General features: G+C 36.5%; 2 protein-coding genes and 2 long non-coding RNA genes across 5 annotated transcripts in view; 2 read left to right on the forward strand and 2 right to left on the reverse strand.

Moving 5' to 3' along the window:
* Positions 1-4,421: 4,421 nt before the first annotated feature.
* Positions 4,422-8,348, forward strand: LOC112590443 (uncharacterized). Its single transcript, XR_003114216.1, has 3 exons — positions 4,422-4,560; positions 6,890-7,530; positions 8,252-8,348. It is a non-coding gene; the product is annotated as an uncharacterized LOC112590443 (long non-coding RNA).
* Positions 8,349-8,825: 477 nt separating this feature from the next.
* LOC112590442 (uncharacterized) lies at positions 8,826-13,350 on the reverse strand. Its single transcript, XR_003114215.1, has 3 exons — positions 11,342-13,350; positions 10,584-10,740; positions 8,826-9,565 (listed from the first exon to the last, which is right to left on the reverse strand). It is a non-coding gene; the product is annotated as an uncharacterized LOC112590442 (long non-coding RNA).
* A 4,295-nt stretch (positions 13,351-17,645) lies between these two features.
* The window catches only part of LOC105182726 (protein O-mannosyl-transferase 2), a 41,728-nt gene continuing 32,892 nt past the window's right edge, over positions 17,646-26,481 (reverse strand). For both annotated transcript variants that reach the window (XM_025306856.1, XM_011140371.3), the window contains one exon: positions 17,646-18,015. In XM_025306856.1, the coding sequence (XP_025162641.1) occupies positions 17,884-18,015 (132 nt within the window). In that variant the 3' untranslated portion in view covers positions 17,646-17,883. The remainder of the gene's footprint in view (positions 18,016-26,481) is intronic.
* On the forward strand, positions 23,936-25,722 carry LOC112590438 (uncharacterized). The gene is made up of 2 exons (XM_025306857.1): positions 23,936-25,328; positions 25,427-25,722. The coding sequence occupies exons 1-2, from the start codon at positions 24,973-24,975 to the stop codon at positions 25,506-25,508; spliced, it is 438 nt and encodes a 145-aa protein (XP_025162642.1). The 5' UTR covers positions 23,936-24,972; the 3' UTR covers positions 25,509-25,722.

Here is a 26,481-nt window from a genome sequence, read left to right on the forward strand (position 1 = left end):
CGATCGAGAGAACCACTCCAACATATAGGCGACGCGCGTGCCAACCCGGACCCCATGGGTCTGCATTAGTCTGGCTAGGGCCAGACCTGCCTTTCTGATCCGGGGGGTCAGATCCCTGAAATCGGCCCTGAAGTCCCACCGGCCGTCCAGCGTCAGGCCCGGATACTTTATGCTGGGCCCGACGTGGACGCGGACTCCGTCCACCACGACCTGGGTCTCCGGTGGCGCCCCACGGCTGCCGTCGTGAAAAAAACGGCCTCCGTTTTTTGGGACGCCACCTTCAGACCCAGGTCACGAATGGTGCTCACCACCGACGCCAAGGCCACCTCCGCGTAGAGGCGGGCCTCCCACCAGTCCGCCCCTCCGGCTACCACTAGGGTGTCATCTGCGTAGCAGATGAAGTGGCAGGCTAAGGGGAGGGGCGTTCGCAAAACCCTATCGAACGCGATGTCCCATAGCAGGGGGCCCAGAACGGACCATTGTGCGTGCAATATTTTTTATTGCATTGTTATAATACTTAATTTATTACAATAACAAGTGAAATAACCATATAACTCAGTGTTCTAATAAATAATGATAAATTTTATTTGTAAATTTTATGTTATTTTATTAAAAAATTTTTCGAACGAAGTTGCATAGCTTGAAGGAGGACACATGACGGAAATGTGGACTTGACCTTGAGTGACCTTGTCAAAATCAGGCCGAGGTCATTAATGTTTTTTTAAATAGAAACTACAATTTTTTATTACATATTCTTGTAGGTTATCTCGAGAGCTTTCCAAAACACTCTAACAAAATTACATGTCATTGAGTACTTTCCGATTTATGAAGCTTGGAAGTTAAGGCAAGACCGATCATTGATCCGACCAATTAAGGCCAGATCGATTCGAATGTCTTTAGCCGTTAATAAGTCTTGGCCGTAGAAGTACGAAATAAAACCTCCTTGCTTTTATTACAATATCCTGTAAGTTAACAAATATTCTTCACACATACAAACATAGTATTATTATATTTTTATTGATTAGTGCACTGAATAACTATGACATTATTCTGACAGTTTTCTCATTTAGAGCGACGAAACAAATATATTTTATGAATTTTTTTTCGCGCAGATAGAAAATTTCACGGATGTAATTGTTTTTGGAGATTATTTAATACTGTATGAAAAATATTTATTAACTTACAGGATATTGTAATAAAAGCAAAGAGGTTTCATTTCGTATTTCTTGATTCTGTTACAATATTCTTTTATATTTCATAGTACATCCTTGTATAACTTAAAATTATTCTTAAAATATTATTAAACAATCCAATAATCAAACCTGCGAACCTGCCCGACTCCGCAAAATAATTAATAAAATACATTTCATTTTCTTGGCGCCGAATATTATTAATACTATTACAAATAATATTACAAATGATATAAATTTTTGCAAATAATAAAATTTGTAAAAATTTGTATTATTTGTAACATTATTATACAATTGCAAATAAAATTACAAATAATAATATTACAAATAATAATATTACAAATAATATATATTACAAATAATATTATTAATAATAAAATATTATTTGTAATAATTTCGGTGCGCCGAGTAGACAAAACTTTCAGTATTGTCATAGAGAGGAAAGGAGAGAGAGAGAGAGAGAGAGACAGTCGCGCCCGCGATTCAGATTATGGGCAAGAAAGAATTAGGCTCGCTGAGCGAGAACGAGAGCGAGAAGGAGGGAATAATATTCTCTCTCTCTCTCGCTCGCTCGGCTCATCGACAATTGCCGATCGCATGGCTCACACGGATTGACCGAGCTGGCTGTGTGCGTATATGGGGGGGGGGGAGAGGAGAATCCTCATGCAAGCCCATCACCAAATTCGCATCACTGATACCAATGATGTCAAAACCGAACAAGTTGCGGACAAGCGTAACTTGTAAATACCGGTTATCAATTGTTATCAGCTCATAGACAATTAATATGACGAGATACCCGCAGAGACCTGTGTACTTCTCTTTCGTCTTTGCGTACAATTGCGATCAATAAAATTTTCACGAATTGTTCGGTTTTGACATCATTGATATACGTGTGTATGTGTGTGAGTATGTGTACAATTGCGTACACGTACAATTGCGATATACACTTATCATGTTAGCATTGATCATTTTTATTCATGCTAGAAGAAATAAGTATGATTAAAGAAATAAGTATGAATAAAGAATTTGTCTGCGTATTATTATACATTCTACATAGTTCTCCCTGTGATAGTAAAAATAACACACTTGAACAACCTCTACGCTCATATCACAAAGCCTGATCCACTGCGCTACTGAAGCAAATTGGTAATTCTTCTGCTATAACGTCATTAACAGAAAGACTAAACTTCGAACTACATTTCTCAAAAACGTTTAAGATTTGCACCGTTTTTGGATAGCATTTGTTACTATTACATCAATATTATTATACTTTTCTAAAAGCAAAATCGCACGGTGATTTCAAGGATGAAGATTCCTCTTGTGTGAGATATTAATTATTCATTCTTTATTAATGGGAAAATATTTTCCTTTGGTTTAAATGTTCAAGAAAAGTTATTTGTCCTCTGAGAATCTTGCAATTTTTATGTTCGTGAAAAGTTTATAAAATTCGTCGAGGAAAAAATTATTTTACTACCTACCTGTTCAAGAGTTGCGCATAAGAGATATTTTAACAAATCTGAATCTGAATCAGTCAACAAATTAAATTTTTCATTCAAAGAAGCATATGTAGGGTAAGCATAAGTAAGATAAGTATAAATAATAAATTAAATATTATTCTCTGAATATAATAATAAATAAATGTTTTTTTCTTTAGCTGAATCAACGAAGTAAATATTCTATTATAAATTGACTTTTCGGATTACAATATTAATTTGATTTTTCAGAGTACGCTTTAAAATTGACTCTTCGGAATACGCTATTAAATTGACTTTTCGGAGTACACTTTTGAATTGACTCTTCTGACTACACATTTGTTAGTTGACTCTGTGGAGTACATATTTTTTAATTAACTCTTCGGAGAGAAGAGAAGAAAAACATTTTATATTTAATTTAAGAAATCGTAATTTTTGCAGAAAACTGATTGATGAAGAAGAAAATTAATTCACGACCTTAACGAAGATCTTAAAAAAATTACTGCAAGAAATGAAGTTGTTATTATATACCGTATTGTACAATATTAAAACATACGCGCAATAATTATCTATAATTTGCATATATGGGCGTTTATGTAATTATAAGTAATATAAAAGTCATGACAAATTAATGTGGCCGCGTGTTATCTCTGTCGTGTCATTGCTAGAAATCGTCCGAACTCTCGAAATTATTTTCTTCCCGAATTATGAATATAAAACAATGTGGAAAGGAAAATAAGGGGGTGAAAGGGGAGACGGCGACGTCTACCTTCCGATAACATCGCTGCTGGCTCGCTTCGTCGTGATTGTCTATTCGCTGGTGGTGAGACGAAGACCGATTCTTCGTTTTTATCTAACTAATCTAGCTCGCTCGTGAACATAGCACAGAACAGAACCAAATAATTATGGACATAGCACGGAATAGTACCAACAAATCGTGGACATTGGCTTAGTAGTTCATGTCCAAAATGGACTCAGTTGGCGCTGCGAATCAGCCAACTTTTCCATAACGCTGTAAATGCAGCCATGCCCGCTCTCAGGCTTCTCTCTGCGTCCACTTTCAGTCGCACGGCAGTGATGGAAAATCGGTGACGGGTTTGCCAGCGAATTTCCCCCACCACGCACGCGCGCACAGCCGACTCAGTCTATCTGTGTCGGCAATCGTCGGCGCGCCGAGCGAGAGAGAGAATATCATTCCCTCTTTCTCGCTCTCGTGTTCGATCGGCGACACGAGCGAGAATATTTTTCCTTCTTTCTCGCTCTCGTTCTGGCTCAGCGATGCAAATTAGGCTGATTCTTTCTCGGCTATAATCTGAGTCGCGGGCGCGACTATGACGACACTGAGAAGTTTTTCCTATTCGGCGCGCCGAAATTATTATGAATATTATTTTATTATTAAAAATATTATTGTTTATAATAATAATATTAATAATATTCCGCGCCGAGAAAATGAAATATATTTCAATAATTGTTCTGCTGAGGCGGACAGGTTCATAGATTTGATTGTTGTTGGGAATTGTTTACTAATATTTGAAGAATAATTTTAAGTTGTACAAAGATGTAGAATAAAATATTATAAAAGTAAACTGATGAGCCAATCAGGACATTGCTTTAGACTTATATACACTGGAAAAAGATGGAATTGGTCATAAATCTGCTTGGGAAGTAGAAGTAACTAGACTAGTAGAAGTAACTAGACTAGTAGAAGTAACTCCGTTTAGTTAAAATGCTACTTTTTTAGTCTAAATCGCACTCGCACGGTTACTTCTATCTTCCTTTGGAATATACAAATTTAGGACAATCTTGATTGGCTCATTAACTTAAATTCACGTCTTACATTCACCAGTTATGGCGATTCGTGTGTGAAAACCCTAAGTGACGCAAAGTTCGCATATTTGGTAATAACATATCCTGTAAACCAATTTTGCTACTTACTTCTTTTATGACATGTATCATTTATAACGCACAAGCATGTAATACAATTAATAGAATAACGCAAATGTAACCAAATAAATTTTTTTTAATAAATATAGGCTTATGCAATTATTCAATTTTATTTTCCGCGTTTTCCAAGATATTGAATAAAGAAAATAAACATTAAAATTAATGACATTAAATTGTACTACTTTTCATGTTTATTTTCTTTGTTCAATATTTAGGAAAACACGGTTAATAACCCTATCATATTATTACAGAAAACGTGGCATGTATTAATATATTTCTATCGCAATTTTGTTCTCACGTCATGACGGGATAGTATGTTCTAGTTTTGTCCCGTTTTTCCTGACATGTTGAAACTGCGCGATATGCTCAGATTTGCTTCCTTTCTGCTCTCACATCGTGACGGCACGACGTGCTCGAGTTTTGCTACGGTTTTGCTGTCACGTTGTGGCAGCACGACGTGCTCGAGTTTTGCTATGGTTTTGCTATCATGTCGTGGCAGCACGATGTGCTCGAGTTTTGCTGCGCTTTTACTGTCACGTTGTGGCGGCACGACGTGCTCAAGTTTTGCTGCGCTTTTGCTGTCATATGATGATTGCACATCATGTTCAACTTTTGATGCGATTTTGCTATCTCATTATGACAATAACATATGATTCAATTTTTGTGTATTCTTATCGGCATACTATGTTAGCAGGTCCTGTTATCATAAACTAAGCTCAATGCGGACGCAGTGGATGAGAATCTGCTGCAAATGCGTGATTAAGTATGCTAGCAATTTGCTGGCATATTGCTATCATTTTGCTATCTGGATATGTAAATGCTACATAACACCATGTGTTATATAGTATTTACATGATTGAATGTAACATTCTGAAATAGATGACACGTCACTGATACTTGGTGTTGACAGAGAAAGGCAGATTTGCGCGTTAAATCTCGCTTTCCTCTGTGTGAAAGACTTTTCATAAAAACATTGTGCAAATGCATGCATTATTGCAACTGTAAATACAGTAGCTGTAATATCTTTTATGTATTTTAATATCGCACTTTCTTTGTTTGTATATTTTGTCTGCATGACGCTTGCATGACATTACTATTCCCTTTATGTTTGCTTCTTCCTTTCCTTACATCCTACCATTCCTTAGGAAATATAAACCAATGTCAAATAATTCCATTTCATAAGTGACTTATTCGACATTTGTTTATCATTTCCTCTTGATGGAAGAAACCACCACCTTCTCGCGGTTTCCATCGAGCAGTAATGTGGATTTACATATTCTTTTTTACTAAAACTATTTATATACACGACACAGTACATGTTTTTAAACACTGATTACTTACTTAATTACTAATAATTACTTTATTAATAGTTTTTCATTCTTCATGCATGCACAATACCACTGCAGTACTACATGCATAATGCATTTGCTTCATACTTTGGTATCATCGCAAGAAGAATGTTTACTCTTTTTCCAACTTGATTCTATCCACGTTGTTGGCAAAGAGTGGGTTTCCTAAACTATATGCTATAACTGTTTTTCATCATTACGGTGATTTTTCACAAACAATTCGTTAAACTTTGTGTCATTTAAATACAAACATAGTATTATTATATTTTTATTGAGTGGTGCACTGAACACTGAACTCAGAGCGCTGCCATTTATTTGGAATTGTCCACTTATTTCTCTTAAACAGATTCATTGAATTAACAGTTGTGCTATCCGACACTGCATCGAAAATATATGGGAAAACCGTTTGCAAACAAGTGAATACATTCGAAGATATTATAATAGGCAAATAAATTACCTTTTTACTAGACTGCATATTTATTAATGCACTGTACATCATTTTAAATATAACATTGTTCTGAGGATTTTCTCATTCAGCGCGGCGAAACAGACATATTTTATGAATTTTTTTCGCACAAACAGAAGATTTCACGGATGTAATTGTTTTTGAGGATTGTTTAATACTGTTTGAAGAGTGTTAATTCAGAGGATATTGTAATGAAAGCAAAAAGGTTTCATTTCGCACCTTCTTGACTTTGTTATAATACTTTTATAATATTTTATTCTACATCTTTGTACAACTTAAAATTATTCTTCAAATATTATTAAACAATTCCCAACAACAATCAAATCTATGAACCTGTCCGCCTCAGCAAAACAATTATTGAAATATATTTCATTTTCTCGGCGCGGAATATTATTAATATTATTATTATAAACAATAATATTTTTAATAATAAAATAATATTCATAATAATTTCGGCGCGCCGAATAGGAAAAACTTCTCAGTGTCGTCATAGTCGCGCCCGCGACTCAGATTATAGCCGAGAAAGAATCAGCCTAATTTGCATCGCTGAGCCAGAACGAGAGCGAGAAAGAAGGAAAAATATTCTCGCTCGTGTCGCCGATCGAACACGAGAGCGAGAAAGAGGGAATGATATTCTCTCTCTCGCTCGGCGCGCCGACGATTGCCGAGCGCGTGGCTGACACAAATAGACCGACTCGGCTGTGCGTGCGTGCGTGGTGGGGGAAATCCGCTGGCAAGCCCGTCACCGATTTTCTATCACTGCCGTGTGATTGAAAGTGGACGTAGCACGGACTTCCATCAAGAGGAGACTTTATCGGCGCGCCAGAAAATGGATGCAGCAAATAGTTCCCGGCTAAAAATGCAGAGGGCGATATCAAACCGTCGCGAAAAAGCGCCTCAAGCAAAACGTGGCCATGGCCGCTCTTAAGGCCATCACACATAAAATTTCGTAAGAACGTAAGACGTAAACTTAAGATGTAAGACGTAAAGTCCATGACACACAGTTGGCGTAAAACATAAAAGTCAGCCAATGGAAAATGCAGAAAGATTCCTTTGCATTTCGTAAAGTTTAACCTGAAATGTCAATGTTAGTACCATTCCACCAAACAGTAAGTATCCCAGATAGCCAAACCTGCGCGAGCAGATTTCGAACAAAGCCTGCTATCATAGTTTGATGGCAAATAGGCAACAAATTTAACGCAGAATCTGTTATATCAAATTATGCTGCTAATCTGCGGTCAAATATGCGCCAGATCCTGTTGTCGGATATTTGACGGCAGATTTGTACCAAAAACCGCGCAAGACTTGCAGTAATTTGGTGGCAGATTGGCGACAGAAACCGAGTAAACTCTGCGCGTAGACTCTACGCGTAGTTTGGCAGCAGGACCTGCGCGGTTTCTGCTGACAATCTGCTTGCACGGCCTGTCGTACAGGTCCTGTCGACAAAACACGAGCCTAATGAGGACACAAGTGGCTATGGTTTTGATGTGGAGATCTGATCGAAATTGGCGTCAATCTGCGCGCATTCTGCTAGCATTTTGCTTACTGGGATGCTTCTTTTTTATTGAATTTCAAATTTTACAATAATATAAAATGTATTTAGATAAATATGAATATTAGAATCATTGACACTTTGATAACAAAGAGTGTTTTATAAAAAAAAGAAATGCATCATTTAGATTTTGTTTAAGTAAGGTGTTCTATTAATATTTCTTTCAATGACAATTAGGAAAAAAATTGCCAGTTTTAGTAACAAACTTAAGTCACGTATATCTTGTAAAGGAACATAGTACAGAAGTAATTGTATATATGTATAAAACCATTTTTCAGGTCATTTATTGAAAGAATTTGTTGAACACTTGCAAATGACAGAAGAGGATATATTACTTACAGGAGGATATATTACTTACCATCAAATGCCCATCGCGCAACAAGAGCAGCATATAATCAAAGAGACTTGTTAGCAAATTTCTTTGTCACTTCTGAAGGTGAACTTCCATGGCAGTATACATATGTCCGCAGAGGTTTCAATTGTGATGATACTCCAGACATATAATTATATATGTTTGTAATAAATTTCCAATGTACGTATAATTACAAGATATTGTTTGAATGTTTTATTTATTGCAAAATATACAATATCAATAATCTATATATTTTATATATTATATAAAGAAAGATTATATAATATTATATAAAGAAAGATACAGAAGAATATATATGGAATAACTCTCTTTCCCTGAGCACGTCTACATATAATTACAGTTAAATATCTTGAATATAAAAACGTAAGCATAAAATATTATAAAGAACAAGAAAATAACATAGCATCCTATCTAAAAATAAACATTAGGAACATTAGGAACACAAATATGAAATTAATAATATGCTATTTAAAATTTAAAATATAAAAATGTTTCGTAACTTTGCTATCATTTTCGTCTTCAAGAATTATATAAGGTTCATACAAAATTTGCATAATTGCTTGCTGGCGTTCATATTTTTCATATGATGGTAACTTTTCTAATTGATTCGCGATTAACCTTGCAAAAGTTTCTTCCGAGGAACCAGTAATTTCGGAATTACGATTATTCTAGAGACGTTGGTGCATAGTTTGACAAAGTAAAACTAGAGAACTCTCCAATGCGCCCGAGTTATCTTTTTTCTTATATGGTGGTTGTCGTGACATTGGCGTAGCTTGCAAACTTTTAAATGCTGTAGAAGGTGTTGACTCTCTTGTTAAAAACAATGTAGATTCTTCAGATTCATCAAGAATACTAGGTGTATTTGGACAACATTTGGGTGAAGTACTTGAACTTGAGTGATCATTTCCGAGTGAATTCATTGATGATGCAGCAGAGCCAGTGTCTGGCAAGGAAATGTTTTTAAATCGTGTTGAGAAGTTTGTACACGGTTGCACAGAAGGTTCCAATGGTACTTCATCTCCTGCATTAGAGTTGTGAGGCGATCTTGAAGATTGAGGATTCCGTATTTTCCATAGTTTCACTGTCCATTGGAAGATTGATTTGATTGTCTTTTTTATTTGTTAACAGAGAACTCGTTGGTGAGATGTGTGTGTCAGGCTTATTAGCTGGGACATCTATTGTCTTTATACGCTCCACACTTGAAACATTCGTATAAGACCTGAGAAAGTCATATATTGGGTGAGTGCAAAAGTTCGTGCGGAGTTTCAATAGATGGAGTTATAAGCGTCGTAAAGTGTTGTCATTAATATTTCCATCTACATATTATATAACGTTGGAAAGGTGACGTCTTCAGCTGTTATTAAAAAAAAAATCATTTGTTTTCATACAAACTGCTTCGAGAAATATCACTTTAAAAATGAGTATCGATAAGGTGCATTTACGGCATGTTATGCTTTACGAGTTTCGGAAGGGAATAAACGTTGCCGCAGCCGTAAAAAACATTCAGGATGTTTATCAGGATGAAGCATCAGCTAAACGAACTGTGGAAAAATGGTTTGCTAAATTTCGGCGCGGAGAATTTAACCTTGAAGACGAGCCACGCTCTGGTCGACCTTCTGACATTGATGACGATGTTTTGCGTACTTTAGTGCTCAATAATCCGCGAATTTCAACAGAAGAAGTTGCTACAGCACTAAACGTTGACCGATCAACCGCTTTTCGGCGTTTAAAAAAGATGGGATTTGATTTGAAGCTCGATATATGGGTGCCCCATTTGCTGACCGAGAAGAACAAAATCAAGCGAATTTCTGCAGCCGTTTCTTTACTCGGGCGGCTCAATAACGAGTCGTTTTTTAATCGACTAGTGACGGGCGATGAGAAATGGGTCCTCTACAACAATGTTCAGCTCAAACGGACATGGAAACAATCAGGTGAGCATGGTGACGCAATGCCAAAGGCCAGTTTGCACCCGATGAAGGTGATGCTCTCTGTTTGATGGGATTGCAAGGGCATAATCTATTTCGAGCTTCTCCCCGCTGGCGAAACGATTGATTCGGACAAGTACTGTCGCCAATTAACCAATCTGAATCGAGAAATAAAAGAGAAACGTCCGATTTTGTCAAATCGCAAGGGAGTCGTCTTTCATCACGACAACGCCAGACCACACGCACACACAATAACATTACACACTGATATATGCGTCAACATTTATTTATGTTCTTGACTCATAAACTTACTTCCTTCTTTTGATATGGTCATTTAGAAATGACCTATTTTCGTAATATATAAAGCCACTTCGTTGACTGCACTGTCACTCCTTGAATCCAACTCCCTTTACCGTTTTTCTTTACCGATCTTTCACGGAGTCTTATCCAACGTTTTGACAATCCGAAACTATAAAAACATTGATTTTCTTATTAATAAATAAATAAATAGAAGAAGTAGAAATATAAAGACCCCCCTCAGAGCATATAATAATTACCAGCATACTCTATTATTGTATATATTATATAATTATCATTTAATAATAGGGAATTTTTGCAATATCGTCTTCCAGATACGGTAATGCTAAAGTACGTTCCGATATTCACTGCCAGTACTTCAAATCTATAGGATACGTAACACAAACTATATATTCGCAGTATTGGCAATGAATATCGGAATGTACTTTAGCGTTACCGTATCTGAAAGACAGTATTGCAAAAACTCTTTAATAATAGGCGATTTTTGGCGATCATTTGGTGCATGTACCAGGTTGTCACTGGCCTAATTTACATTAAGCATTTAATAGATGTACTAATATTCTTAAAGCACAAGTGTCCAAAATATATTTCAGAGATATCCAAATATCTTTGAGACGTTTCTATAATATATTAAACATTTATGCCGTATAGATATTTAGTACATATGTTAAATATTTAGTATGAACTAGCCCAATGACAACCTGGTACATGTACCAAACGACAGCCAAAAATTGCCTATTGTATTCATATACCTGAACTGTTTACTGCTAAGGCTATTTCTTTCCACGAATTTTCTTTCATCAAATGGTCTTTAAAATTACGATTTTGGTGGTTATAAAGATGTGGGTATGCTCTTACCGTATCAATAAGCAGTTCATCATTTTCCGAGTTATTAAACATATTACAATATTTATTGTGATCACTCATTTCACCTCACTTATCTCACTGCGACAAATGCTATTTAAATACATCTAACCTTACTAGCTTCGCTTCAAATGTCAAACTAAAGTGTATAGTCTGATCAGTTGTGATTGGTTGTCCACAAGACGTAGCCATAAAAATTTCATCCTTACTGAATTTTTCGACGTTACGTTTTATGTTTTACGGACAAAAGTCGAGGGGTTACGAAGAGCTGAATATTACATTGAGATTGGTCGATTTCTTTACACTTACGTCTTATGTTCTTATGGAATTTTATGTGTGATGGCCTTTAGGTTTCTCTCTGTTGTTAGCCGTCGATAATTACATCGCCGTTGCTCGACTCTTACCACAAGGAAGTCGACATCTGTGAGAGTCTTTTTCTATTTTTTTTTATTTTTTTTATATTTTTTTATTATTTTTATACTTTTTTGGAGAATTTAGAGATATTTATTTATGAAAACTCATGCAGCTTACTTATGAAAAATCTGAAAACATTTCGAGCATTGATAGACTTGACAATCAACACAGAATTTTTGAGTCCTTGAAGAACACTTAGAAGAAGAAAAATGAGGTTGGAATGAAGAATGTTGCATTGGACGTAGCTTCGTCATATCTCAAAAAATAAAGCCAACAATTTGCTATTGTTGGCATAAAATTGGGACTGTCGCAGCCAAAAGAAATTGCTCGAATTTTTCTAAGTGTTCTGGGGAGCGAAAAAAAATGGGACGCCTTCTCAGCCTTTTGCTCCTCAGTAACGAAAGTGAAGGAAGATGCCGAAATAAGAAGGGAGAGAGGACCGAGAGGGCGTCACCAGTGCCGCCACTCCCATCCCCAGCGGCACAGGCCGGGAAGTGGGGACGACGGCGACAACGACGTAGACTCCTCGAATAAGGATAGGATGGTGAGGGCGATGATGGGTCCCCCACCACAACCTCCACCACCACCTAGGAGGAGGGCCCAAAACCGGCCAGTTTTTGTCACCGGGAGCACCGGCCAGGCCTGGAGAAAGAAACAGAAGTAGAAATGTTCCTCCCCTACCACCGGTGCTGAGACCACCACCATCTGACATTCCAAGACAGGGGGCCGCCCAATTGCCCCCCATAACGGGAGCTGGATGACAGCAAAGGGGGGGAGAATAAGGTGACACTTGTCAATATAAAACCACTTCCCCCCTATCTATCAGCCCACCTTAGAGTGGGCCTGAAGAGGGGATTGTACGATCCCCTCGCCTATCAAGCGAGAGACCCCGGCGGCTAGGAGACTTTTTCCCCGCGTAACCGCCGTGGAGGAGGGTGGGGTTCCAGGCGGGGACTCCCGGGATCCCATCCAGCCCTCCTAACGAGGGAGCGACAAGGTGGCGGTGGCCTAGCTCGTCGCACAACATTCGAGGCGGCGCCTCGTCTGGCTGGGAACGACGGTTGAAGATCGACCTCGGTCGGTCTCCCCTTTTCCAGCACTACAGACGGGGCATGAGGGATGGAGGGAGAGCAGAAGGATGGTTGAGGAGGAGCTTCGGTTCGGTCTCCCTCCTCCCCCAACCCCTCATGGATAAATGACGACGTCTGGACTCGGGGCCCCGATTGCAGTTACGTGGCTCCGGGGCCCGAGGTAAGTCCCTTCGCAGCGCCACCCAGGGAGGTTTTAGCCGGTAGGAGTTCTACATAACCTCAAGCTCTTTCCCGAGGGTCTGGGGTATCCATGATGGATTTTTTCCTAAAAAAGAAAATGTTATTGAACTTACGGAGTAGAGTTAGTTCTCAACAACTTTTGTTGGGAACTATTCCATATCTCTCGATTGATGTGAAAGATGAGTCACGCTCTGGTCGTCCAATCACTGAAAAAGCTGATGAAATTCTTGAAAAAGTCCAGCAAGATAAGCATATCAGCAGTGTCGATATTGGTATGGAGCTAGGCATTGATCACAAAACTGTTTTGAACCATTTACACAAAGCTGGCTACAAAAAGAAGCTCGATGTATGGGTTGCTCATGAGTTGAGCGCGAAAAACATGATAAACCGAATTAACATCTGCGATGCGCTGCTGAAACACAATGACATCGAGCCATTTCTGAAACATGTCATAACCGGTGATGAAAAATAGATCATATACGACAATCGAAAGCGTAAAAGATCGTGGATAAGGGATGGTGAGCCGTCACAAGTGTTCGCGAAGCCAGGATTGACGCCGAAAAAGGTGATGCTGTGTGTGTGGTGGGACTGGAAGGGAATCGTCCACCATGAGCTACTTCCAGTTGGTCAGACGATTGATTCACATCTCTACTGTGGACAACTAGAAAGATTACGCCAGACAATTGAAAGAAAACGGCCCGAATTGAATAATAGGAAAAGTGTTGTCTTCCATCATGACAACGCCCGACCACACACTTCTTTGATGACCCATCAAAAATTGCGAGAGCTTGGTTGGGAAGTTTTGATGCATCCACCGTATAGTCCAGACATACAGTGGCGCTCAAAAGAATAGAGCCACCTCTAGCGGAGACAAAACGAACCACATTGTTATTAGCTAACCTTAATTACACCCGAAGCGCAGCAATTAGTTGCCATCAGACGAGTGTAGAGAAGACATTGATGCTAGTTTGCTGTCATAGAATAGTGTTGTGAAGTGTGAAAGAGTTGAACATAAGTTAAAGGTCAGTATTAATTGGATCAAAATAATAGAGCCATCTTATTTCGCATTTATTTAAAGTACATTTTTCTAATCTCATCAGATATTTTTACTACAGTTTATAAATATACCACAATCTAATTTTGTTTACTAATGATCTTTTTATCATCCGTACTTTTAGATGGGAAGAGTAAAGCATACAAGTAATGACGAACGCGAACAAATATTTCAAATGTGGAAAAATAACTCAACAATGAATAACATTGCAAAACAATTAAATGTTTCTCGAAAACGCGTTCAAAACACAATTAAGAAAGCGAAACAAACAAAGCCAACACCTGAGAATCGAGGAAGGCCTAGAAAAACTTCTCCGCGCCTGGATCGAGAAATTGCATTAAAAGTTAAAAAGGAACCTTTCTTGAGTGCGCCACGCTTGAAAGAGATGATATCCAGTCAATATGATATTAAACTATCGATATCGACTATAAAAAGAATACTGTGTCATGCAAAACTTAATGGTCGTATTGCTAAGAAAAAACTACATGTATCTAAACGAAATATTGCAAAAAGATTAACATTCGCTAAAAGCCACAGAGAAAAATACGATAAATGGTAGCGTAATGTGCTGTGGTCCGACGAATCTAAGTTTAATAGGTTTCCTTCGGATGGAAAAATATATCAGGTGTAGTAAAAAGAAATCCATTATTTTTGCATGAAATTGAAGACTTTAATTACCATAGTTAGAATGATCCGATTTAGGTCAAATATGCGCCGTTTTGTTCGATAACTTGTTGCCATTTTGAAGGTAATTTTATTATGCCTCTCTCATAGAAGCCCTCGTCCCTATTGGCAAAAAATTGAGACAGTCGATTTTCACAAGCCTCTCTTGAAGCGAATTTTTCACCAGCAAAATTGTTCGCCATGGACAGGAACAGATGATAATCACTTGGTGCCAGGTCCGGACTATAAGGTGGATGCATAAGAACCTCCCAACCAAGCTCCCGGAGCTTCTGGCGAGTCACTATCGATGTGTGTGGCCTGGCGTTGTCCTGATGGAACACAATTCCTCTCCTATTGGCCAAAGCCGGCCGCTTCTGGGCGATTGCTTCCTTCAGACGGTCCAATTGTTGACAGTACAGTTCCGAGTTAAGAGTTTTGCCATAGGGGAGCAGCTCATAGTAGATAATTCCCTGCCAATCCCACCAAACACACAGCAAAACCTTCCTGGCCGTCAATCCTGGCTTGGCCACCGTTTCCGCCGGCTCACCGCGATTCGCCCACGACCGTTTTCGCTTGACGTTGTCGTAAGTGATCCACTTTTCATCACCAGTGATCAACCGCTTCAGAAATGGGTCGATTTTGTTGCGATTCAGCAGCGATTCGCAGATGGAAATTCGGTCCATGAGGTTTTTTTTCGTTAACTCGTGTGGCACCCATACATCGAGCTTCTTTTTGTATCCAGCCTTATTCAAATGGTTCCAAACGGTTTTTTGTGCAATCTTTAGCTCTTGGGCAATCGAAACAGTGCTTACATGACGGTCGGACTCGACAATGTCCATGATTTTATCGATATTTTCGACAATTGGCCTTCCAGTGCGTGGTGCATCTTTGACATCGAAATTACCGGAACGGAATCGACGAAACCAAAATTGCGCGTCATTGGCTGTTACAGTATCAGGACCATAAACACTATTCACATTTTCAGCCGCCTGGCTTGCGTTTTCGCCTTTATCGAAGAAAAACTGTAAAATATAGCGTATTTTCTCTTTGCTAGTGTCCATCTTTGACGCGCGCTCAAACAAAACTGAGTCAACTAATCACAAAACTGTCAGAAAAGTTTTTTTAGTACGAAATCTCATCTTTCTAACGCCATCTAGTGGAACCCGATCGGACTTATACAACGCGAGATACAGATAACCAAAGCCATCTATTGGAAAAATAATGGATTTCTTTTTACTACACCTGATATTTTTTGAGATATTTAAGAAAAATTTGATAAATTTGTCAATATTTAACTTACGATATCTCGTTAATTATTTATCGGAAGAAAAAGTAGTATTTTCTTGTTTTACTTAGTCTCAAGAATATATTGTTACAATAATGCCCTGATTTTTGTTAATTTGATGATTTTGAAATTTCCAAAAATCATTAAGTTAACAAAAGTCAAGGCGGTATTGTAACAATATATTCTTAAGATTAAATAGAACAAAGAAGTCTAGTACCACTTTTTTTTCTGACAAAAAGTTAACGAAATATCGTGAGTGAAATATTGAATAAATTATCAAATTTTCCTGCAATATCTAGAAAAATATTAGGCAAATAAAAAAATGTTTCAGACAAAAATTGTTTAAATTAATTGGTAGAAAAGACAGTGTAATAAAAAATTGGGGTTTCCATTTAAGAAAAGTAATGATTAATAAATATTTCGAAAATAGTGCCATTTGTAAACAAAATGATAGTTGTTTTATGCCCCCCTTGAAATCATACAACTTTTGTGCAAAACATTTTTTTCTAAAATGTTTGGTTTTCGAGATATTTTACCGGTCCGAGACTTTTTCCTCACCCTATATATTAAATAAGATAGACGGTTACATGTAGCGTTATTGGTTTATCAAAGTATTTTCACCTATTTTATGAAAAATTCGTATGTTCAAAACTAATATTATTATATATGGTTGATTTCGGCATAAAATATCTTTTTATTTGGTAGAAACAAAATTTTTATATAATAAGAAAATTGGTAAGTGGTAGAAGAATATTTAAAATTTTAACATGAGAAAAATTAAAACGCCATTATAAGTGACTTTTCAAATCATTAAATTTTAATTTGGCAAGTTTTTTCTATTATACTTTTGATAATAATACTTCGAAAGAAAAATAGTGATTTTTTTCAAAGGAATATCTCACACCTTAAAAGACCGATTGAGTACATCAAAAAAATTCGTATTCTTTATTTGAATCTAGATTACAATATATTTCAAGCTCGTAAAAGTCGGAGAAGGATATGTGTTTCCTTGGTTGAGATGAAAAACGTCGAAGAAAAAACTATACATTTGAAGCTGCTTCTCAAAGCAAGGTTTTGGCACTTTGTATATTAACAGATAACTTGAACGCTATCAAAATGGTCAAAATTTGTGAGAGGACTTTATTACCATTTGCCCAAAAGTGGTTTAAGAAAAAAAACGAAAAATGGTTATTACAATGACTCAAAACATCGGAATTGTTTTTCTACTGCATAGTAGGAAATAAGGAAATGATGTTGACCTACTGGATTGACCATCACAGACATCGGATATAAATTCCATCGGAAATGTTTGGGCATTGATGAAGGTTCAGTTTTGTGGAGAGAAAAATTGGAAAGTTAAGGAGTTAATTTGACAAATTCAATTAATCTTTTTCTAGAGACTTTTACCTTAAAAATATGCCATAAAATTAGTAGAAAGTGTGCCTCGGAAATGCTAGACATTTATTGATAATGAGGATGACTGAATTAATAATAAAGCATCACAGTTCTAATCAAATAGTATGTGTGTATTTTTTTCCAAGTCATTATAAACTGTTTTCGAGACAGCAAGCTCTTATCAGATTATATTTTGTAAATGCACATTCTAATGCAACTCCCTTCTGTTGTAGATACAAATATATATGTAAGCATTCTCCTATTACATTTTGAGTATTTTTGAAAATATAAATTAGTCTTAATAGTAAAATAAGTACATGTAATATAAGTTACAATATAATGTATATATTATATTATGGTGAGTACATCGGTATTTAAAATTCCCAGGAATCCATCCATCGTAAAAAGTGCATCGAGCTGTTGGGGTCCATGGCGGACGGACCATTCATCCCATAAGCCAACGGCGAAAACAGGTAAAAACTGTAATTAATATTGATTATTATAAAAATTACTCACATGATGAACAAATTTCACTAGATACCTTATTAATAAAAATTATATTTTCTTCAACTACATAAATTCCCTACACATGTTTGTTATAACAAATCGACTTTTTACTTAATTCTATATATAATTTGGAAATAAATTATAAAGATAAAAATATTCAAAATATAATACTCTTTATAAGTAATTAGCAATAAAAGTAATCCAATTATAATAACCACAATTTGTGTATTACAAGGGAGCTACTATAAATTTTCCTCAAGGATTTTAGTGAACTTTAGACACTATAAAAAAATATATGTATTAGAACTATTTTATTTTCTAGACATTTAATGGTCAGTTACAAGGGGTAATGGAAATTACCTCTTGTAACTAAGGGATCTTTTTAGTTTTCTTTACAAATATCTTTAGAAATTAAGAAAGTATGAAAAATAATTATAGCAAAACCTTGTGATATTTCGCTCTCCTCCGTCCTTCTCTTTCCTTCTCTCTCATAATAGAGTATATTTAAGAAAATATTTCTATTTTTAATTTAATTTTCAATTTCTTAATTTGTAATTTAACTTTTAATTTGTCCCATTCTTCTCTATTGTTTTCGCAAAACAAGATTTTTATAGGATAAAAATTAAAGAGCTCTAAATATTAAATTTATTTATATATTGGGTCTGGGAAAAAGTTCGTGGCGTTTTTCCCAATATGTGTAGATGGTGCCAATTGCAACTAACTCAGGAAACACAGATCGCAGCAACACCACTAAACGCTTGTTGGAAAGGTGACACTTCGAGCGTTACTTTGAGTGTATAAACATCGAAAATGGTGCAGTGGTTGGAAAGTTGTTTGCGTTTGAAAATGGAGAAAAGTAATGAAAAATTGCGCTATATTTTACAATATTATTACGACAAAGGGAAGAACGCTGCGCAGGCTTGTGAAAAAATTTGTGTTGTATACGGTGAAGGTACTTTATCAAAATCTGCTGCGCGGAAATGGTTCGCTCGCTTTCGTTCTGGTAATTTTGATGTGAAAGATGAGTCACGCTCTGGTCGTCCAATCATTGAAAAAGCTGGTGAAATTCTTGAAAAAATCCAGCAAGATAAGCATATCAGCAGTGTCGATATTGATATGGAGCTAGGCATTGACCACAAAACTGTTTTGAACCATTTACACAAAGTTGGCTACAAAAAGAAGCTCGATGTATGGGTTCCCCTTGAGTTGAGCGCGAAAAACATGATAGACCGAATTAACATCTGCGATGCGCTGCTGAAACACAATGATATCGAGCCATTTCTGAAACGTGTCATAACTGGTGATGAAAAGTGGATCACGTACGACAATCGGAAGCGTCAAAGATCGTGGACAAAGGACGGCTCACCATACTTGTGAGCCGTCATAAGCGTTCGCGAAGCCAGGATTGACGCCGAAAAAGATAATGCTGTGTGTGTGGTGGGACTGGAAGGGAATTGTCCACCATGAGCTACTTCCAGTTGGTCAGACGATTGATTCTCAACTCTACTGTGGACAACTAGAAAGATTACGCCAGGCAATTGAAAGAAAAGGACCCGAATTGAATAATAGGAAAGGTGTTGTCTTCCATCATGACAACACCTGACTACACATTTCTTTGATGACCCGTCAAAAATTGCGAGAGCTTGGTTGGGAAGTTTTGATGCATCCACCGTATAGTCCAGACATAGCACCCTCTGACTATCACTTGTTCCGATGTCTGCAAAACTCTCTCAATGGAATTAAGCTGGTTTCAAAAGAAGCCTGTGAAAACCACTTGATTCAGTTTTTCAACCAAAAACCACAGAAGTTCTTTACCGATGGCATCATGGCTCTACCCGAAAAATGGCGAAACATTGTCGATAATAATGGAGCATATTTGATTTAAATAAATTCATTTTTACACTATAAGAAAACTAGTTGAATTTTATTAAAAAAACGCCACGAACTTTTTCCCAGACCCAATATAATATGTTCCATTTTAATTAATCCAATTAATATTCTCTGAAATTATTGATACAAAAAAGTTAGATAAAAGTTTCAAATTAAAATGGAGCCGTTTTAAATGGGACGTATTTTGAGTACGTTGTTCTTTTCTAGATGGAGGCATAAAAAAATATGAAAGTTATCTGTCGAGCCTTTTTTTAAATGAAATTATCTATTTTCAAATATCTACGATTATAATTTGCATTAAGATGAATATAGTGCTAATAGACCTCAAAGTCATGGAATATAAAAATATGGACATATAAAAATTGGAAAACAGATTTATCATTCATATTCGAATATATGCTCGTAGGAATTAACATACATCATAATTCGCTCTCTGAATGACTTTTCGATTTCTAATAAGGTATTTGATTGAATGTTACGACATGCAATAATTATTTTTCTTTTCAAAGAATTTTAAGAATAAATTCGTTCTATTCATATTATTATATTCATTTGTACTAACAAGTAACATCCGCGAAGTGTATGTCTCTGATTTCGACAAAACTTGGCATATTTATAAAATAGTCTAAAATAGAGGACTCATACTAGGTGCGCAACTAAGTTTCCGGGTTTTTTTATCAATGAAAAATGGAAAATTTCAAGAGAAATACAAAAAATGGTTTATTCAAAATATCGTCCCTCGCTAGCTACACATTTTTGCCATCTCTCTGGCAATACATGAATACCGTGACGATAAAACGACGCGTCTTTGGACCGAAACCATTCATCCAAACAATTTTGCACTTCTTCGAAATTGACCAAGTGTTGCCCAGCCAAGCTATGTGCCATCGACCGGAAAAAGTGATAATCAGAAGGGGACAGGTCTAGCGAATACGGGTGCGGGTGCGGTAGCAGATCCCATTTCAGCGTTTTGATAGTGTCCTTGACGATGGAAGTGCGACGGCACGGAGCGTTGTCATGCTGCAATATCATTCGTTCGTGTCTCGTGTCCCATTTTGGCCGTTTTTCGAGCAATGCATGGTTCAAATTGATCAGTTGTTATCGGTAGCGATGCCCATTGACAGTTTCGCCCGGTTTCAGCAGCTCATAGTATACGATTCCTTTTTGGTCCCACCAAACGCAGAGCATTGTCTTCTTTCCGAAGCGATTTGGCCGTGCCGTCGATGTTGATGCTTCGCCAGATGAAAGCCACGATTTTTTGCGTTTGGGATTCTCGAAATATATCCACTTCTCATCGCCAGTAACAATTCGATGCAGGAAACTCTTTCTTTCATGCCGCAAAAGCAAAATTTCGGAAGTGTCTCTTCGATTTTCCATCTGTCTCTCAGTCAACTCATGTGGCACCTATTTTCCTACCTTTTGAATTTTTCCCATGGCATGTAAACGTTTGGAAATACCTTGGCGAGTCATGTTTAATGCCTCCGCAAATTGATCTTGTGTTTACGTATCATCTTCATCCAATAACGCTTGCAGATCAGCGTCCTCAATTGCTTTTGGTCTTCCGGAGCGCTCCTTGTCCTCAGTGTCGAAATCGCCACTTCTGAAGCGTTTAAATCAATCTTCACAGGTAGTTTTCGATGGTGCATGTTCGCCGTAGGCCTCCTCAAGCAAACGACGTGCTTCAGCTGCACTTTTTTTCAAGTTAAAGCAGAAAAGCAGAACTTCCCGCAAATGCTGTTTATTTGGCAGAAAACTCGACATCTTCGTTGTTAGAAAAAATATTTTTGCGTTGCGATATGTATTGGTGTTACGACTGGTTATTGTTAACAAATGTCCAAGCTATAAAAAAAACACAACTTCAGACATGTATGTCGACTACATGTGTCGTTAGCGCCATCCATGTATGAAACCCGGAAACTTAGTTGCGCGCTTAGTATTTTTTTTAACGGCAATGGTTCAGGTTTAAGGGGTGAAACTAATTTTCAAAATTTCATTCGCTTTATGCTATCTAGATAACAGGTCTGCATGGTTTGCGTTTTGAATTTCAATGATCATTTCCTACGTAATTTTGTCTGCTGAATACGAATCCGGCCTTAGAATTTCTCTATCACGTCAGGTTTTCGATATAATTAGGTTGAAATAGCCAAAAAATGCTGTTTTTCACAATATTCAACCGATTACACAAGTCTGTATGATTTTGTGTCAAAGGTCATTTCCTACGTAATTTTGTTCGCTGAATACGAATTCGACCTTAGAATTTTTCTACCACGTCAGGGTAGAGATAATTATAATTTAAAAGTTAAAAAAATTAAAATCAATAAAATGAAAGAAAATATAATACTTTATTGTATACAGTAAGAAAAAAATGAAAATAAAAAGATAGGATTCTTTGGAAGTTATTTTTGTAATATTATATACTACATGGGCTGAAAAGTCTTTGGCTTAACAATGAAAAAACGATTTTTTTAATGAAAAAAGTATTTTATTCCTCGACATAATCTCCATTTAGAGTAATGCAATTAGTGTAACGGTCCGCTAACATTTCGATGCCGGTCTTATAGTGCTCGGTGTCAAGTCTCTCAAAATAGGCATTTGTTTCCAACTTGACCTCCTCATTCGAGTAAAATCTTTTACCAGCGAGCCACTGCTTCAGTCGGGGAAAAAGGAAATAGTCGCTGGGGACCAGGTCTGGAGAATACGGGGGATGCGGGACCAATTCATAGCGCAATTTCTTTAATTTATCGGTCGCATCGCGAGCCGAGTGAGCTGGAGCATTGTCTTGGTGAAACAAAATTTTTTTCTTTGCCAAATGTGGCCGTTTGACCTTGACCTCGTCGTCCAATCGATCCAGTAATGTATAGTAATATTCTTTATTGATAATTTTACCATGTTCAAGATAATCAATGAATATTATGTTATGCGCATCCCAAAAAATACTGGCCAAAACCTTGCCGAGTGATTGTTGTGTCTTCGGGCGCTTCGGACAGCTTTCATCAAGCAATAACCACTCCGCTGACTGCCGATTGGACTCCGGTGTGTAGTGATGGATCCATGTTTCATCCATTGTGACAAATCGACGCAAAAACTCCTTCTTATTGCGGTTAAACAGGGCCAGATTTTGCTTTGAAAGTCGAACACGTTCCGCTTTTTGCTCAATTGTCAAAAAACGCGGCACCCAACGCGCGCAAAGCTTTTTCATGTGTAAATATTCATGAATGATATGACTAACGCATTCCTTTGAGATGCCTATGATGTTAGCTAGCTCACTCAATTTCATTTTGCGGTCATTCAACACGATTTCATTGATTTTCTAGATGTTTTCTGGAGTAACTGCCTCATTTGGCTTTCCTGAACGTGGTGCATCATTTGTGCTCGTACGGTTACGACGAAACTCAGCAAACCAATATTTGATGGTTGAATTCGGTGGGGCAGATGTGCCGTAACATTTATCAAGCCATGCCTTTGCTTCAACAGTGTTTTTTCTCATCAGGAAGCAATGTTTAATCAAAACACGAAATTCGCTTTTTTCCATAGTAAAGATAAATTCAGAGGTAACGTCACTTCGAAAGCTATAACTTATACACGAGTCAACGAAATATCATGAAATTTTTACAGCATCTAAGTTAAGGTTGGTACTCTATAGGAAATATAAGGATTTTTAGTTTGTGGCGCCATCTATATGTCAGGCCAAAAACTTTTCAGCCCATGTAGTACCAACTAAAAACATCATTGTTAATATGGTGAACATTTTTTAGAAAATTATGATAATAGGCTCTTGATTATTCTGAACAACTTGTAATTAATGTTATTTCATTGATAAAAGTAGGAACTTCACAGAACTGACGTGAAATTAATGCAGTATTACGTTTGTAACACTATGCTGCAGTAATAACTTCATATATCCTGTTCCTATTATTATAATATATCATTTAAAGTGTGTAGAGTATTTACATATTTCATTTGTTCTCTTTAATACATATATTTTTTTTAATGAAATGGCTTCGCGAAAGTGTAAAAATGATCCTGATAAATTTTACTACATCTGTGGTGAATACGTTCCGCAAAAGCAAAAAGTTCCTGTAACTCAAAATATCAAAACGTGTTATTTTAAATATTTTAATATTGAAATAAAAATCTTGATAAATCATGGGTTCTTCATACAATTTGTACAACTTGCTATCAAGGATTGAGATATTGGTTGAAAGGGAAAAAAAGTGGCATGCGATTTGGTATTCCAATGATTTGGCGTGAACCAACTGATCATATAACTAGCTGTTACTTCTGCTCATGTCAAATCACGGGCCATAATGCTCGCAATAAGAAAAACATCTCTTATACAACACTTTCATGTGCTACAAGACCTGTTTTCATGGACCTGATATTCCTATTCCTTCTCGACCAATGAACCCTTCTTTACCATCTTTAGACAACGACAATCCTATTGATGAGAACAATGTAGATTTTGAAACTTATGAAATCGATCCGGTTGATGACAATAGTCCAAAGCCTTTCAATAAGTCTGTTTTAAATGATCTTGTAAGAGATTTAGATCTATCTAAAGAAAATGCAGTTACTGGGATCCAGATTGAAAGAAAGGGATTTGTTAGAATCAGAAACAACGTTTTCTTGGTACAGGCATCGTGAAAAAGAATTTATTCCTTTTTTTCTATGGTAGATTCATTAGTTTTTTGTAATAATGTATCTGACTTGATACATTTTTTGAGATTAAAGTCTTATAATGCTAATGAATAGAGACTTTTCATTAATTCCTTAAGATGAAATCTAAAAGCTGTTCTCCTTCACAATGGGGGAATATATGCATCAGTACCTATTGGACACTCAGTTCATTTAAAAGAAGCATATGAAAACTTAAAAACACTGTTGGGATATATTAATTATGAACAACACAACTGGTTAATTTGCGGTGATTTGAAAATTTTGTGTATGCTTTTAGGACAACAGCAAGGTTTCACCAAATTCCCATGTTTTCTTTGCGAATGGGATAGTAGAGCCAGAGAACTTCATTAGACAGAAAAAAAAATGGAAAGAAAAAGCTTGGAACCTGGCGTGAAAAATGTAATAAATGAAACGTTAGTTGATCCTAATAAAATTTTGTTACCTCCGTTGCATATAAAATTGGGTCCAATGAAGCAATTCGTGAAGGCTCTGCATAAGGAAGGAAATGGTTTTAAATACCTCTGTACAAAGTTTTCTCATCTCAGTAATGCAAAAATTAAGGAAGGCATTTTTATTGGGCTTCAAATTAGATTACTTACTAAAGACGAGAAATTTGAAAAAACAATGACTTGTTTAGAAAGAGAAGCTTGGGTTTCATTGAAGAAAGTGATTCTGGATTTCTTGGGAGACACAAAAAAGATTCTAACTATGAAGAATTGGTGAGTAATATGCTTGAAAAGTTTATGAAATTAAGATGCAATATGAATCTAAAGATACATTTTTTGAAAAGCCATTTTGATTACTTCCCCAAATGTAGCTTAGGAAGCATAAGCGAGGAACAAGGGGAAAAATTTCATCAGGATATTAAAGAAATGGAAAAAAGATATCAGGATCGATGAGATATTCATATGTTAGCAGATTACTGTTGGAGTACTGAACGAGACATTCCTGATGTGGTTCATAGTAAAAAGTCCAAGAAACGCTCTTTTGACTCTATTTCTGGATAAATAAAATCTTTTTTTATTAACATTTTCGCTTTCGTCTTCAGTAATTGGATCATCTGGTCTTGCCTTCAGTGACTGGGTAGCCTTTTAATCTTGTCTTCAGTGGCTAGATCATCTAACCTTGCCTTCAGTGACTGGGCAGCCTTTTAATCTTGCCTTCAGTGGCTGGATCATCTAGCCTTGTCTTCAATGGCTGGGTAGCCTAGTGAAAAACGGCATTTTTTGGCTATTTAAACCTAATTATTTCGAAAACCTGATGTGATAGAAAAATTCTAAGGCCGGATGTGTATTCAGCGGACAAAATTCAGCGTAGAAAATGACTTTTGACATCCAAAACGCATAAAGTTTTTGAAATTTTGCAGGCCAGTGTTATTAAATCCTATTGACAGTACTTTCATATATACCATCGGTCACTTTCGGTCCTATGTTGAACCATTGATCACCATCGGTTGCTATGTTGAAATAGCACAAATGACCTCTACTAATCAACAGCGAGAATTAATTCAAATACCTGATAGTATTACTTCCACTTATAAATAGCAATATCCGTATAATTTAAATAAAATATATACACTATACATTAAAACAATATATAGATAGATGGATTCGAAATGAAAAATGCTAACTTTTTCCTCCATATAATGAATTTGACAAATTAATAATTAAGCCTGACATGGTTATTTTGTTAATCGTCAAAAACATTTTTTTATCTTAATCAAGACTATTTAATTTTTTATAAAAAAACTGTACAATTTTTGTTTAAAAAGTTTCTTTTCTAATTACAATAATTATCGAGACATAAAGGGGAATAAAGGGGACATAAAGAATAAAGGGGATGAAACTTTGAGGGGCAGTTTCACTCCTTAAA

The sequence above is a fragment of the Harpegnathos saltator genome, unplaced genomic scaffold, assembly GCF_003227715.2.
Source record: "Harpegnathos saltator strain DR-91 unplaced genomic scaffold, Hsal_v8.6 scaffold807, whole genome shotgun sequence".
NCBI classification, from domain to species: Eukaryota; Metazoa; Arthropoda; class Insecta; order Hymenoptera; family Formicidae; genus Harpegnathos; species Harpegnathos saltator.